Source organism: Scardinius erythrophthalmus, assembly GCF_964197995.2.
Source record: "Scardinius erythrophthalmus genome assembly, chromosome: 21".
NCBI lineage: Eukaryota > Metazoa > Chordata > Actinopteri > Cypriniformes > Leuciscidae > Scardinius > Scardinius erythrophthalmus.
Genome location: NC_138241.1, coordinates 24693026 through 24710582, shown reverse-complemented (window position 1 = coordinate 24710582; position 17557 = coordinate 24693026). Strand labels below are relative to the sequence as shown.

The 17557-nt window shown below is 37.4% G+C and overlaps 1 protein-coding gene across 1 annotated transcript; it reads right to left on the bottom strand.

The window, feature by feature from the left end:
* Window positions 1–1132: 1132 nt before the first annotated feature.
* On the bottom strand, window positions 1133–17557 carry hk1 (hexokinase 1). Its single transcript, XM_081351369.1, has 18 exons — window positions 16864–17557; window positions 13123–13285; window positions 10304–10452; window positions 9877–9996; window positions 9630–9725; window positions 9433–9532; window positions 9034–9217; window positions 8792–8947; window positions 8363–8596; window positions 6048–6352; window positions 5353–5501; window positions 4724–4843; window positions 4538–4633; window positions 4314–4413; window positions 3774–3957; window positions 3047–3202; window positions 2667–2900; window positions 1133–2580 (listed from the first exon to the last, which is right to left on the bottom strand). Exons 1-18 carry the CDS (start codon window positions 16924–16926, stop codon window positions 2433–2435), a joined length of 2757 nt encoding a protein of 918 aa, XP_081207495.1. The 5' UTR covers window positions 16927–17557; the 3' UTR covers window positions 1133–2432.

Here is a 17557-nt window from a genome sequence, read left to right as displayed (position 1 = left end):
AATCAGCATGCTGATTTCTAAAGGATCATGTGACAGTAATGATGCTGAAAATTCAGCTTTGCCCTCATTGGAATAAATTTGAATATATATTAAAATAGAAAACAGTCATTTTAAATTGTAATAATATTTCACCAAATTACTATTTTACTGTATTTTTATCAAACAAATGCAGTCTTGATTTTTATCAAAAACTTGGTTTCTCCAAAAAATATGAACCACCCAAAACTTTTGAACGGTAGTGTAACTTGTTGTTTTATACAAACATTGAGAAATTAATGTTTTAGATTTTAAATATTGGTTGAATGTCAAGTGGTGCCTGTGAATAAAAAAAAAAAAAAAAAAAAAAAAAAAAATCGACATTAAATTGGTCAGTGCATCTGCACCACAGGTCAAGGGTATGGATTGCTTGAGATATACCGTCAAGTGTAAACAGGATGATGACTGTTGTCTTAAATTGACACTGCTGGAAAAAGAGAGACAAAATGAGGAGGGAAAGATGTGTTGCATATATATATAGGCTGTATATAGTGGTTGAAGACATTATGTATATATTTATAGACAAGCTAACATATAAATGAAACCAAACAGACATTTCCACGTTGTAATTGCACTGTAGAAAAGCAAGCTCACATTTCAGTGGTACTCAATGTTTCAGCATGTATTATCTTTAATATAGCCTAAATCTGCATGTACATCCATATATTTGACTGATTGAATTTGATTTTAATGCCAATAATATGTATTTAGTTTTCTTTCTGGTACAGCATTCAACAAATTCCAAATCTATACATAGATTCTGAAATACAGTTGATTAAATAATTAAGCTGAATGTTTTACATATAAAAATAATTTTGTGTTTGTAATGCTGTCATATACAGTATAATGGCAGTGGTAATACAAAATTTATATTCTTTTGTTGATTTTGTTGGTAAAATCTGTTAGTTTTTCTTTTGTATGATTGTCTAAGATCTGTTTAAATGTATGATTGTTCTGTATTGAAATTGAAGTAAATAGTAAAGAAATCTGACTTGAAGTTCTTTACTACACCTTGCAGCTTCCAAATGAAGATTTTATTATTATTATTTATGATTGGTTTTCAGTAGCCCAAGTGAAAATTAAAAGAATACTGTAAGAATGTCATAAAGGGAATATTTATTAGCCTGTGATTGGAAAATATCTACAATATTTAACAATTTTATTCATGTGCTTTTTATGCATCAGTGCATTCATTCAAGAAATATAGCCTCTCTCCCTCTCTCTCTCTCTATATATATGTATATTTCAGGATTTTTTTTATTGCACATAAAATTATCACACAGGATGTAAATACTGAACAAAATAATGCAACATTGTTTGGGCAAATAAGAAGGAAACCACAAAACACAATTTCAGTTGATCAAAATATGTTTATGGTTTTCTCCTATAGGTTTATCCAGGAACATCTATTTATATAGTGCAACTATGAAATAGTACAAAATCAGTGGATGCTAGACCAGTTACCAAATAAGGCATGCATTCATCAGAAGATCTCTGAGCCACTACACAGATTCACTCACATGAACTACACAGAATCACTCACAAATAACCAGCCAGAGCACACCGAAGGACATTTACTGGGAATCAGTACCGATAACCCGCATATCTGCGCGCACACACACACACACACACACACACACACACTGCAAAAATCTGACAAAAGCAATACGCATGATACAATCTGCTAAACTCTTTGCGTATGAGGGGATAAGACTATTTCAGAAGGGGTGGATCTGCAAAGGCAATAGTTTTTCTGTCGTTTATTAGTATGTCGACAAGTATAAGGGGCTTGAATTATGCAGGAAGGCAGCTGTGACTGCGAGACTGAACTTGTACGTCTTCTTCACTTCAGCCATGACAATGTGGAGCAAACGTTTCTCAAATGTTTCGCAATATTTACAACTGCCACACAGACAAATGACAATACGCAGAGATTTGGAACTAGCTTGGCATCTTCTCAACAAAATACCTTCTTTCCGCTTTAGGTATCCATTCCTGTAGCATCTTCCATCAAATATAAAAATAAAATAAATAATATCTTCATATACTTGGTCAAATATCTTAACTTTAATTTTGTAATGAGAATACATTTCTTCCCTTTTTCCAATATACATCCATAAATACTTTAACCACAGTTTAACATCTTAAAGAACATCTTTATATAGCCTAGTTTGGGTGGACACAACCCCTAACAACACACATAGACACACACAGAGAAAAGGCTGACAGGAACATGTAGCTGCTAGGCCTAGGAGTGAATTACAAAGCAAAGGGGTCACAGCTCTGGGAATGAGTAAAAGGATGTGCCGGGTCGTGGTGAATGAGAGCCGAGTCACAGCTGCGAGTGGAAATGTATATGCTCCGAGAGAGGATTGAGGGCTTGTTCGACGAAGGGTTTAGCTCTTTTGTTCTTGTTGGCGCAGGCGGCACCCAACAGCAGTGATCAAGGCGGCGCCTTTTCCGCTTCCATCTTCTGAGAGAAGGAAGGTGACGTTGCACTTGGGGGCGAGCTCCTTCACAGTTTGATGCATTATCCGTGAAAAACTGAAGAGAAGGAGAGGATAGGTCAGATTTCACAAAGAATATGTACTGTACGGAATCATAAATACATCCTTTCTGCAGGAACTTACTGTGGATGGAGCTTATACAGGGTGCCATCCACCCCAACTGTGATGTCCAGATGGTCCAGGCTACGGTTCTCCCGGATTTTGTCTACAACAGCAGCCATTCCCGCTCCACAGAGCTGGGCAGCCCGGCGGGAAACGGCTCCACACACTTCCTTGACGATAATACTGTCATCACATGTGCTGTCCAAGCCCAGATGCTGCAGAATGGACCTCACTTGCAGTAGCGCCAAGCGGTCACTAGAGGGAAGAAACACCATGTTAAACCATTAAGACCAAATCTGAAGTAAACAATATAAAAATGTTGGCCTATATAAACAGCATTCCAGTATGTCTGGTTTTTACGATGAAACGTGGCAAAATAATCTAAGAAAGTGCTGTAATACCTCTCAATTTGGGAAAGGAACTTGGTTTCGAAGATACCCCTGGTCTTCAGGGTCTCAGAGATCTGTCCTCTGAAGAGGAAGCCACGCTTTGTCAAGTCAATCAAGATGTTCCGCACAATCTCACCCAGGTACATGCCACTGCACATCTTCTCATATCTAAAAGTGAAAAAACAAACATTTAATATTTAGATCTTTTTTTTAAATGATTTTGAAAGTTATGTTCACCAAAGCTGCATTTATTTGTTAAATAAAGAAATATTATAAAAACTAATATTGTGAAAGTATTTTAAATTTCTATTTAATCTTGTGATGGCAAAGCTACATTTTCAGCATCATTACTCCAGTCTTAAGTGTTACATGACCCTTCAGAAATCATTCTAATATTTTTTCAGGATTCTTTGATGAATAGAAAGTTAATTTGAATTTATTTGAAATGGAAATCTGTTTTAACAAAGTCTTTACTGTCACTTTTGCTGTCACATCCTCTTTTCAGGATTTTATGGATTTATGGCGAATCTCAAATTACTCTTGCATAACACTGAGTATTTATAGTATCTGCATTTACATTCTTAAATTACGGTAGCAATACAAACAGTAAGCACCTCATTTCACCAATTCTTCAAGACTAGCTTTCTGACATTCAAATATTTGCACCCGCTACATTTGCATCAATTTATTTTCGAAACATTTTTCTTTTCCTCACACGCGGATGGGTAAAACTGCTCACTTTTGTTTGCCGGCATTGAGGGAGAGATCATCCACAGCATTATCATACTGAGTCCTGATGTCATCCAGGCAGCCATTATCTCCAAATCCTCCCCACTCCATGTTCACACACATCCTGCCCTCCAATCCATCAACCGTCTCAATGTTTTGCATTTCCTCCATGTAGCAGGCATTGCTGCCCGTTCCTAAAATCACAAATGAAAATATCTTAGCATCTTCTGCTGAGTCAAATCTGTTTATAACACTTTTTAAAATTAATTCATTTTTATTAAAGGTGCTCTAAGCTATGTCACACGTTTTTTAGGCTGAAACATTTTTTGTCACATACAGCAAACATCTCCGAATTTACATCGGAAAAGCGTGTTTCAGGAAGCACGGATGGGATGAGGAGGAGGGAGGGTCGAGCTAGCCTCCGTTTTGTTTGACAATACTTTGAACGTCAACAAGAAGTGATGTCACCCAACATCCCTTAAGACTTAGAGCACCTTTAATTCTTGTCATATTGTACATATTGTACTAGAGTGTGTAATACTGAATTTACCTGCGATTAGCCCAACCTCACATGTGGGCTCCTCATATGCACAGGTCATCATTGTACCCACTGTGTCATTCACTACGGCTACAACGTCCAAATCAAACTCCTGTGCACAAAATAGAATACAATTTTTTTAATAACATACACATCTGTAATACACAGTCAAAGTAACAAGTATCAAATCTAGATTTAAAAACCAACAAATCATGTCACCAGTAACAGTAACTCACCTCTCTCCTCTTGATCCCATCTCTCAGGAGGCTGACAACATCTTCACCTTCACAGTCTGTGGCTTTAAAGCCCTTTGTCCAATTTACCAGAATTCCCTGTATCCATCAAAGCATGAAAAAGTCATCAGGATTTCATTCAATAGATGAGCAAAGAAAGTTTAAAGAAAAGGCAAACAGTCAACTCACCGCATCCAGACTAGTTTGCCTGCAGGGGAAGGAAAAGGTAAATCCTAGAGGCAGACGGGCGTTCTTCATCCCCATATAGTCCAGGAAGTCAGATATGCAGTACACAATGTGATCAAAGAGCTGCAGGTGACAATTAAAATCATTTAGGGTTTCAATATTTTCTATATTTAAAGATGCAAATTATACTCATTAACTATTAAAAACACACTTTGCCCATCTGTGTGTCATACTGTACAGAGCAATGTACATACTGTACTATACTGTACATACACTACTGTTTAAAAGTTTGGGGTCAGTAGGATTTAAAGTCAGTAGTTTTTTTTTTAAAGAAGTTTCTCATGCTCACCAAGGCTGCATATGTTTGAACAAAAATACAGAATAATACTGTAATATTGTAAAATTTTATTTTTTTTAAATATAATTTTTTGTAACAATGTAAAAGTCTTTGCTGTCATTTTGTTAAATTTAATGCATCCTAGCTGAATAAAAGTATTCATTTCTTTCTAAATAAAAAAAAATATTACTGACCCCACTTTTGAACAATAGCATATGCTATAAAAGTTTTTGTTTTTGTTTTTTTTAAATCAAATCTTTAACTAGTTGTAAATATGCCATAGTGATCTACACACCTCGTCTCCGGTTCCTTGCATTACTTCTATGGGAATGGCGTATATTTTATTATGCATCTCCACAGTTCGTCTCTTGCCACTGCGAATCTTGACCAAAAGCACTCTGAAGTTTGTACCTCCAAGATCCAGAGCCAAAAAGTCCCCATTTTCTGGATAAAAGAAAAAATACAGAAATAAGGAGAAGTCATGAATCCTGCTGCAAACAAAAAAGTATTAAAATAATGATGAAAGGGCGAAAGATGGATAAGAATGAGAGGAATAAAAACAGAAGAAAGACAGTTCTTGTGCCATCCTTTCATTTTATTGATATAATTGTGAATGCAGAAGGTTGTGAATTTTCTGCTCATTTGCTCAATATTGATATCTGAACACATCTACATGCACTCTTCTTAACGGGGCTGCATTTTAAAACACTTCATCTTAAATCATCATAATACAATGTCTGTGTCTCTGCCTGTATTTAGTAAGCCAGGGATTATACTATTATATAATGATGCTATTCAACAGGGATAAAGAGAATTTAATTTGGTCATAGCAGGGGAGCAGGTGGTTTTCTAAGATGACGCATGACTGCATTTTGCTGAATGTGATTTTGACATTGCATTTTTTTTTCATTACAGATTGTATCTGGGGATCACTGCATATCTTCGATTCCAGTTGTCTGAAAATAGTCCATATAACTGTAGATTTCTTACCTGATCCATCTGGGGTACTCCGCACATAGGTGGGCAGCATCTTGACGGTGGCTGTGTTTTGAGTATTCTTACTCAGTCCATTCTGGATCTCAGTTCTCATCCTCTTTTTCACCTCCAGCAGTTGGTCTTTGGTCAGCCGGAACTCTTCCAGCGTCTCTGCAATCTGACGTGTCTGATCGGACAACCTGTAAGCCCAGGCTGTTACCAGTGCAGCTCCTTTGCCACTTCCACTCTCAGAGAGCAAGAAGCGAACATCAGACTCTGGCACTAGACGACGCACAGTTTTGTGCAAGCGCCGGGAATACCTGGCAGAAACAGAGGATTGTGGGTTCAAATGATGAGATATCACTGCACATTCTAGACATGCACATGATAGGTCTTTTGGTCTCAGTGGAGGGGATTTTTGACTGATTCATTCTGTAGGTTACATTACACCATTGGATGGCAACATGTGACTGTCTTTGATACATTGAACTATTAATTCAACTAATTCGTTCAAAAAACTAATTCATTCAGGGATGCAACAAGGGACTTTTTTATGAGAGGGTCAATGAATCAGTTACTCAACCCTTTTGTTAAAAAAAAACACTGATTTGTTTAAGAACGAAATAAGTTCTGAGGGGCCATTTACACGACACCATTTTCAACTAAACACAGAAAACTTTTTTTGGTGTTTTGGCTGTTCATATACACCATTATGGCGGTTTGGGGGCCTAAAAACGCAAACTTTTGAAAACATGTTTCAAAGTGGCAGGTTTTTTTTACACGTCTCCATGTAAACTACAAAAATGCGTGAAATTTGTGAAAATGGTTACGTCATGTGCATGCATCTATAGGCATGTAGTGTTTCTTTACAAAGTGTCATCGCCAACTACTGGCCTGGCATGCTAAATACACTGTATTTAATAGTTTTTCCAGATCCGATCGTTGTTGTCTACACACGAAAAACGCAAAGGAAAAACTTTCCATTTTTAGTACACCGTTGTAGTGTAAACGTACCTTGAGGGAGTTATAAATCATTCACTCAACAGATTCGTTCAGAAAACTAATTCATTGAGGAATGAAACACTACTTCTGTGACTTTCTTTGAGACAGTTAATTCCTCTGCGGCCTGTGGTTTATTATAGATTATATATAGAAATTTGTTGATGGAGCAAAAATACAGAAGTATGGTATGGTGTCTAAAATGTAAGTTAAGCAATATTAACTTAATTTTTTAAGTGTTGAATAAATATCACTGTTGCTCTAGCAATATTGCCTACATAAGCCTGAAACGGGATACTACTGGTTGCCAGAAATTTGCAGTTTAGAGATGATTATTATACAAATATATTTAACCTTAGGTTCGGTTCACACAGAACTCATTTTTGCATTCCACTGCACTGCTTTTCTATCTTTTTATTGTAAACATGTGCTAGACCACATGTGCAATGAAAACTCAGGCCAAACATGCATTAAAACACCTTTTACAAACCAATTGAAAATGTTTTCATGAAAGGTTTTCTTGAAAGTGTCAGTATTAGTTTTATGGAGGGTGTGGCTAGTCAGGCCAATAAGAGACAATTAACTATACTCTTATTTTTTTTATCATAAAAATGTCATTACAAATGTCTACAACTTTCTAAAATTGATCCGAGTTCAGGTAAATTTAGACACTGGTTCACGGGGACAATGAAAAAGCAGTGCAGTATGAGGCAAAAATGAAATGTCAAGCAAAGTAATATTTAACAGTTATACATTTTAAGGTCTTTGTATCCAAGATAATTTCACTAATGTCCCTCTTATGGCCATTATTGTTAAAGGCGGTTGAAGGACAGTGTTCTTGTGCAATACACTGTCCTGTAACATTCATTTGCTCTCTCTTTTAAGTTTCACTAAGTATAGAACACTGCTATGTCTTTCAGGTTTTCTATTTAAAGACTATTCTGACATTCAAAGAGGCCTGTGAATTGTTGTAAATAGGTGCCATAGAATTGATATCAGCCTTAATTTTATCTTTAATTTTAGACTAATCTCTCTGTGACCTTTAACGTCCAGTTTAGTGTCCAGATAAGGTCAATGAGTATGTCAAGAGTGTCACAACAAATAGAGCCATAGCTGCCCCTATGGAAACCTACTCAATGTATATTAATAGAATCCTCTTTGTCTCAGGGGGCCTCAGGAGGGTTCAGTGCTCGCTCAGAGTGTCACATGCACCTGCAGATTTATTCCTAAGATGCTCTATGATGACTTACTACGCATGCTGGGAACATACTATTACTGATGAGTCATGTTTTAGTCTGATTTTAACCTGATGATCTGAATGTAATACTCACTGTGGGTGCATCTTGTATAGGGATCCATCAATGCCCACTGTGGTGCGGAGGCGCGGGGCGCTCCTATTGTCCTTGAGACGTGTGAGGATTGCACCCAGAGTGGCAGCAATTAGGTTAGCAGAGCGAAAAGAGACAATAGCGCAAACATGCTGTACGGCAATGCAGTCGTCTTCAGATGGTTCTACACCCAAGCGTGTCAAAATTTCCTTGGCTTTGGTAAGTCCCTCTTTGCTCCTAGAGAAAAAGTGGTACTGTTGTAAGGTTGGAAATATCATGATTTTCAAAGTCCAGTTGTATCAGCTTTAATTTTAGCCTACTAGTGAAAGTTCTTCCATAAATAAAAATGAATCTGAACCAAATAAAAACGAATCTTATTTTAATCATTATGGAATGAGTTAAAAAAAGATGATGAAACAAATGATGACTCACTTCTCAATTGCAGAAACATGCTTGGTTTCAATTTTTCCTTTTGTAAGCAGCTCTGGGGTGATGCGGCCCTCAAACAGCATGCCTTCTTTAGCCATCTTGACCAGTATCAGCCGCACCAGCTCACCCATGTACATCCCACTGACCATCTTCTCAAACCTGAGAACATCCAACACACACCTTAACCACCTCAAAAGCTATGATAAAATACACTTTTTGAGAGCTTTTAAAATTCTGTGGCTTACAATTGCTTGCCGGGGTTGAGGGACCCGCGGTCGATCTCCCTGTCAAACTCAGTTCGGATATCCTCCAATGTGCCGTCGTCACCAAATGCCCCCCATTCAGTATTAATACACATCCTGCCTTCATCTCCTTCCACGAGATCAATGTGTCTGAGCTCCTCCATGTAACATGCATTAGTGCCGGTACCTGAAGGGATCACAGCAGAATATGCCATCACAGGAGTTCATGAATCCACAAGCTTTGATTGAGCATGTTTAGAATATAAAATAAATTTGTGGTATTCACTTTCCATCTGAGGGATGTTCTACAATTCTGCATTTGAAACTCATCTAACTTCTATTTAAGAGTCTATAGGGGCAATGTCACATAAAACAGAAACTAGAAAAAGATGTTTTTTTTACCGATAATAATACCGACTTCACAGCGCTGGTCATCAAAGCCACAAGTCATCATAGTTCCAACAGTGTCATTGACAACAGCCATGATATCTGCATCATAGTCCTGTAAGTGAATCATTACACCATTAAATCCCTCATAAAAATTATATCCACCTGTATACCATCCACATGATAAAAAAGTAAAGGTTGATAAGACTCACCCCACGTTTTTTGATGGCTTTATTTAGAAGCTTTACTACATCCATTCCCTCCACCCCACTGGCCTTGAAGCGTTTCGTCCATGTCAGCAAAACAGCCTGCATTCATACAATAGTAACAAATAAGGTGTCATAAATGCAAATGGTTTCAGGATTAAATAAATAAAAGCATTAAAATAAAAATTCTCAGTTGTGTAAATTGAGTTTACAAACTGCTTGGTTAACCTAAGAGAATGTAATGCTACATTACCTCATCCAGCTTGCTTTGTGAACACGGGAATGAGAACGTGAGACCCACAGGAAGCTTCTTGTCTTTAATTTTTTGTTTCTCCATGAAATCTCCAAGACATTCTGCAACATGGTCAAACATCTGCAAGAAATAATGAGCATGTACAGAATGGAGACAAGTAAGATTATAGACAAAAGCTGTATGACTTGGGCCACAGATCAAAACACCATTTAAGCCGTCTAACTTACAATACACAACTGTATATGACATTACACAAAATGTTTGAATGTAAATTCTTCATCTCTCAGACCCCAAACATATCGGTTGTTAAAGAAGACTAAAGAAGTTCAATATTCATGTATATACTACACATATTTGTAAGATTTGCTATATAGTGACAAATATGGGTTGTTTATGGTTTCAGGTAGATGAAGAACTGGTCATGTACCCGTGATCCACTGCCATGGATGATGTCCTCTGGAGTCTCATATATCTGACTTTCCATCTGCACTGTCTGTTTCTTCTCATGAGACACTTTCACCCGCAGAATCCGGAAATTAGAGCCGCCCAGATCCAGGGCAATGAAATCTCCTTTTTCTGTGAGTGAATTAAAGAAATCATCAAACTGTATGAAGTATGAAGACAAGAGTTCACAAATATTTAGCACTTAATATTCAGCAATATTACTGTTTTGATGATACATCACTGTTTTCTGCAGAGCTGCTTTATAGCTGAATTAAACTCATTTCATAATTTATGAACTTTACACAATTATTGATGAACTTTACACAGTTATTGAACCGAACTGAATCGAACTGACTGTTTACTATTGTGTTTTTAGAGCTGATTTACCGCAGAATTGAATTTGTTATGTTCCTGTTTATCACTGTAAAGCTGCTTTTAAACAATCTGTACTATGTAAAGCGCTATTTACAGTAAATAAAGGTGACTTGGCTTGACTTAAAAAAATAACAAAAGGATAGTTCAGCCAAAATGACACGAGATTTTCATTTTTGGGCGAATCATCCTTTTAATGATACTTGATAGATGTAACATTAATCTAATAAGAATGTTTCCCTTCTGGAAATTGCTTTATTAAGCAACTGCCGCTGTTATCCATATGACACCTTGGCTGAAACTTGACTGGGTATAGTTTACCATTCTTGTGATGGCTGCGGATCAGCATTTATTTTGGTCGTGACCAAGGGGGCTTAGTCTGGAATGCTTTACTGAGCTGGCCAAAGACGTAGACAAATCAACTCAGGCAGCACTCTCACAGTGAGAAAACCCACTTAGCCTTGAATTCTTAGGAACAGATTCTTCACAAAATGTCTAGAGTAAAATACTGATTAAGAAGTCTGTTTATGCCTTAGATTAAACAGAGAAAGAGTAATGGCAAGAGATGTTTGCATTAGGCTAAAAATGCTCTCTATAACCGTCTTTCTTGGTTTTTGAGGCTCCTCGACGTGTCAGGATTGTCGATTTTATGTGCAGTGCTTGTTGCCAAGCAACGCTGAAAATCAAATGGCTTTCTTTTTTTCTTCCGGCTGTCTTCAGTTTCTAGGCTGGATATAAGGTGTCTGAGAGTGTGAAGATTTTTAATACTGTAAACTGGAAAGGTCAGATAACTAGAGTTCCAGGTTACTACAGTTAAAATGCTAAGCGTATGAAAGGGATGCATATCAAAACGGTTTCAGCAACTTAAATGTATTCTTTTGATGACTTTTTTTAATTTAATATGCCATCAAACAACATATTTAGCCATTCCTGGAAAACTTTATAGTTTAAATGACAGATGAGTACACATATAAAAGGTTATGTACAGTAAAGCGAGACTGAAACTATTTTATGCTCTATTTCACTAGAATAGGATTAAATCTCAGATATTATTTGTTTTATAACGTGTAAAATTACAGCAAACCACAAGAAATCTAATCACAAAAATTCTTTCAAATGCAGGTGAGTGTTTGGCACAGACTTGCTATAAACACTCAGGCATTTTATCATTGAGATGTTATTAGGTCAGCCTGTACAATTGTTTATACTGTACTGTCCAATACTTTAGGACCAAGGAGCTGCTCTAGACAAGTTATTCTGGACTTGATATATATATATGATATATATATATGCAATACTATGCTACATATTGCAGTGATGGATGGATTATTGATGTGGGCACAAAATCGATCAGATTATGTCCATGCTGTCATAATTGCATTGAATTACTTAGTTGGTACAAGAGCAGTGAATCTGCCATCCTTAACTAGAATAAAACTGCCTTGCAAAACATCGTAGTAGGATGCAAACAAATTGCAATGAAGTCAACTTTCACATTGCAATCTGACTGGGATTACAGCTCATATAATCTGTGATGTAACCTAATGCTTTTGATTGGATGCTGCGGGTCATGTAGAAAAGCTTGAGCAGCACACATCGATGCAGCTCTGAATGTGTTGTGGCACAGGGAAAAATGGTTCAATATTGTGACCACTCAGTCGTAGATTCTCCAAATGTTATGGTTAAGTTTGCACAATAAAGGCTATTTAAAAGAATGTAACCAGATTGTGATTTTAAAATGTAACCATTAATTAGCCTTGATGCAAATTCTTGGGGAATGAGTAAGAATGTGCAGTAGGCCTATACTGAATATGCATTTTAAAAATGGAATAATCAAATGGTTCCTCTGAAAGTTCAATAACATCGCTAACACTAGCTTTTTGTGCTACGGAAAATCTACACTTGCAGCAATACTAGTTAAACTAGTTTTCTTGACAGCTTACAAACAGCTTTTAATGAAAGCCTTCTGAGGTTTAAAGTTACCCTAAACTCACATTATAACATGCAATGATATCTCTGAGTGCAGTACGTGAAATGAAATCAATGAAACAATGAAATCATAAGCTAATTCAAATTTAAGCATCTGATGATTCAATGATTTTTGATTCAAAAACCAATATTTTGGTACAATTTATTGTTCTTCTCTTGTCAAAGCATTTAAAAGAAGTACAATGAAGGAAGCTGAAGTTTCTTTTTGAGACTGATTTGCCCTGACGGAGAGAACTGTAGACACCACAGTTTGCTTGACACTATGGGAAGCCCAGGCAGATTCTTATTCCATGCTATATTTGGCATGTTCCTTTCACGTTGATTTCCAAAGCAAGCATTTGGACTTATTTGGCCATTTAAAAATCGGCTTTCGATGTGAATTTATGTGTAAAAAAAAAAGAAAGAAAAAAAGACTTGTAACCATAAAAATGATAAGCTCACCTGAACCATCAGGAATGGACCTTACAAAGGTGGGCAGCATCTTGACGGTAGCTGTCGGGTTGGTGTCTCGTGCCAGTCCGTTCTCCATTTCCCTTCGGAAGCGGGACATGATGTCGCGCAGCGTCTCGTCAGAGAACCGCATGGAATACAAGTATTTGTCAATCTAAACAAATGGACACACAATAAAAAAAAACTAATTGGTAAAAAGGGACTTTTATTTTGTTACAGAAATTCTATTTAAAATAAAAAGCAGTTCTTGAACTTTCTATTCAAAAAAGAATCCTAAAAAAAGTATCATGGTTTCCACAACAATATTAAGCTACACAGCTGTTTTAACATGTTGAAATGATTTGTGAGATGATAATAATGAATTCTTCAATGACACTGAAGACTGGCATAATGGCTGCTGAAAATTCAGGAATAAATTATATTTTAAATAGGCTATATTAAAATAAATAAGAAGGTACATTTTAAATTTTGTAATATTATTTTATAATATTACTGTCATTTTGTATTTTAGGCCCTACATTTTTGAATGATGATTATTCAAAATACCCTAAACAATGACCTTTGACCCTATTTTCCTAAAGCACCCAGGTCTTTGTTAGTTATCAATATTGATGAACATGATGAATGTGGTCAAGTCATTGCCTGTCACTTGTTAGGTCAGTGTGTCCTTGAAATATGGCCTTACTGGCCTAGACTATGCAGACATAGCCTACCTGAATATGTGAAATACAGTTTATAAACATAGATGATATTCATCAGAAAAACGGCTAGTGGAAGATGTTTCACTGAAGTGTAATGGAACAAGAGTGAATTAAAACTATAAACATGAGCTCCTGCTCTTATGCTGATTCATGATTAAGTCTTTAACTCTAGTGTGGGTACAGGCTTTGAGAGATTTAGGCTGGCCTCTATGAGATGCCATTGATGGAATAATTATTTACATTAGCATACAAAGTGTTGTTCTTTATATGCTGTAGTTTGGGATACACCTGTTGCTTTTAAGTATGATGAAAATGTGCAATATTGGCCTATAGGTTAATAATATGATTACTGGAAGAGATTGTACTTTAATAGGAATATTACAGGGTACTTTAGGTCTTATGCGGCCCATATAATTTAGTAGTAGTTTTGATGCTGCTGCTTCTAAGTAGGTGTTACTTTTGAGGTCATTTACCATGACCTTTTGTGACCTATATTTATTTATAGGCTACAATTTTAGTAATTTAGTATAAAAATATTTTTAAATCATGTATGCCACGTACACAATAAAGTTTCAGCAATGACAACCGCATTTAAATGCGGGAGTGAGTCCAGTAAATTATCGTTCCATGTCTCTCTCGCGCATGACACGGCAGATTTGAATTTGCACCAGTCTTTGGTCGCGCAATACGCGCATAGAACACAAAACTGACGGGAGCCGTTCCGGTGGAGAACATAGAACCAGAGAATGTCTAGAACCTAGAACCTTCAGATGACATACACAGCTCATATCTCCGTTGATGTAAGTTACCGGAATCAAAATCACACACAAAACCTCGTAGTAGAGCGTCTCTCCAGCACAGTATGACGTGACTGACAACTAGTTGTCCAGTGCTTTTCCGTTCACACAGCGCGGGTTTCCGAGAATGCGGTTGTTGTGAGTCCTCAAAATTTACGGGTCTGAGCCCTATGTCGTCTGAGTTTGGATATAGAATGCGGTTGTCAAGTGTTTGTGAACGTAACCGCATTAAGGACTTAAGGACTGACAACCGAATTCTGCTGCTGTGTGAACGTGGCCTTAGACTTCCGGGTTCTTACGTCATACCTATGGTGGAATGGAACACACATAAATATAACAGATTTAAAAGTTATTAAAAATGCAACAGGTCCCTAGTCATTAGGTAATTTAAGCTTGACGTTTTTGTAAGGTTTGGATAGTAATTCCTTCTGATGGATTTGGTAACACTTGAGTCAATATTAGTGGGTTAGCATGATATTCACTTTAGAATACTGATCCAAAATGATTAGTATTTCCTTTAGAAGGATGTAGTAACACTATCCAAAACTTTAAATAAAACCTCAAAAGCTTACAATGGCTTAAGTCAATACTAGAGAGTTATTGTGTTTTTCACTTTACAATATTGATCCAAATAATTAGGCTATTAATTCCCTCAATTAATGAAGGATTTGGTAATACTTGAGTCATTACTAGTGGGTACCATCAGGTACCATGATCCTCACTTTAGAATTAATTATTCATTATGCATTATTTATGTTAATTATGAACCTGTAGTCCCTCTGGGAGGTATGAAAATGATAATAGTTATTGATTAATGTTAGCTAATAACTAGCACACTCAACTGAGCGCTATCACTTACTCATTCGTTAATCAGAGTTTATTGTTAGTTTATAGTAATTACTAGAATGTTAATAGTGTGTTACTCATTTGTTCCTGTGTAGTTATTCATTAATGACAGAACCGGTTTTTAAATGTTTTACCATTCATTTGTATGAATCCATTAGGCTACTTCTTACAAATATCCCATATTTAAGGATCATCATTTGCCAGTAAAATGACATTTCTGCATAAAGATGACCACAATCTCTTTTAGTTCTTGAAATTGGTTTGTTAAAACACACTCTTAGGAGAGTGTGCAAAATGGGTCATTGTGTAACTGGCATGAGTAACATCCAACTTCCTCTTAAAAAATATCAGATCAGTGGTAAAGCTGCCAAAACAGTCTAAATGAGGGTGAGGTGAATGGTGGCTTTAAATATGCTAAAAGCACTGACATTTTCTTCTGTCTGCATATTCATAAACGTCTTGTAATATATCTGTTATAATCAAATTACATGTCTGACATCTATAGTCATAAAACTCTTATCAGAGAGAGCAGCACCCAAGTGAACAGCTGAGTCACATAGGATGGATTTCATTTCAGCGTGTCACAACTAGTTGTCATTACTTATCATTACTATTCATAAAAAACGGGGAATTTATTCTTTCCTAAAAATATTAGTGTTTGATCATATTAATACATAATTAGAGTTAATATTGTCTGGAAATGTAATACTGAATATATTAACATGTCCTGAAAATATTATCCGTCCTTCATCTTAACCACGTTTAAAATGGTATTCAAAAAGCCACCCTTTTTTACTGACACAGCGTTAAAATATAAAGCCTGCATATCCTCTAAGCGAGACACAGACGTGTGCATACACGCAGTCCCGTTCTGTTTACACATCTTTCCCTCCCTCCACAACTGCATTCAAACACTGTCAAAAAACACGCTGCGTAGACACACTGTCAGTCAGCTGTTGTAACCTGACACTCTTCCTGCGGGGGAGGGGGGGGCTTTAGATGCTCATGACCACCTTCCCCCACACAGAGACATACTCTCCAATGAGCACGTTCACATAGAGGCAAAAAAAAAAAAATCGTTCCTCTGTTCATGGCAGCTCCATGACGCCCCACATCCTGCTTTCAAGGACACTGCAGCATAGACCCGACGGCCTGTTTCGTCACTCGCAAGGGTATACCTCGTCCTCTCATCCTCGCCGTCGCACGTCGAGTGACGTAGAAGCTGCAGCCGGAGAGACGTGAGACGAGTCGCATCTCACGACCCTCTGATCTAAAATGAAGGCCTGTGTCACCTGTTGTCATGCGCCTCAAGGAGCTCGCTGTCGCTCGCAGAGGGCAAATGAGGATGCATATGAGAAGCACTGTTTAAGACAAATGATGAAACTCACCTTTTTGACCTGATCATCCTTCAGTTCAGTGAAGTAGTAGGCCAGAAGCTGTGCCGCTATCATCCTGCTTCACCTCTTTTGGTGAAAAAGCAACAGAAGAAAGAAGATACAATCTTACGATCCTTTCCAGTGAGGCAGGAAAAACAACTTGAGCCCAGAAGCAACGGTGGTTAACTGTAAAACAAGAAGCCGGCACGTAGGGGTGTTCCCTCGCAGGGCTATAGCAATGTCTGACTCTCCTCGGCCTAGGAAGTCAAGCTGCATATAATGCGCTTGCATGAGATGCAGTAGAGGCTGGGATGGGGAACGGCTAAAGCCCTGCCCACTCACTCTGCTCCTATTGGCTGAGTTTTATGGGCTGGCTTGTGAGGCAGAGCACAGCTGACAACCGGCCCCCTCCTCCGGCTCTTCTTCTTGCTTCTGTTCCTCAGATTCCACCTCCCGCTTCCGTTCTCTCCGTTCAGTCCTTTTCAGACTTCCTTCTTCCTCATTCTCAGCCACTTTGAATGAAAGAAAAAGGGGATTTTTAGAGGCACTTAGAGCACGTCCCCAATGCGTCACATACTCCAAGCCTCAAAACCATTTTAAATAACTGGATTTGGGTGGAGAAGCAAAAATGCTGAGTAATACTACAGCCCAAGTCATATCAGCAAACACGTGTGTGTTTCCTGTTTCTACTGTTCAGTGGCAGGAC

What these genes read in the sequence shown, in the direction of transcription:
- hk1 (XM_081351369.1), bottom strand. Translation starts at nt 16,926, where the DNA reads ATGATAGCGGCACAGCTTCTGGCCTACTACTTCACTGAACTGAAGGAT. An exon ending in GGCAAACTAGTCTGGATGCG is followed by an intron (nt 4,634 to 4,723) that starts GTGAGTTGACTG and finishes TGATGGATACAG; the next exon opens with GGAATTCTGGTAAATTGGAC. An exon ending in ATGGGATCAAGAGGAGAGAG is followed by an intron (nt 4,414 to 4,537) that starts GTGAGTTACTGT and finishes TTTTGTGCACAG; the next exon opens with GAGTTTGATTTGGACGTTGT.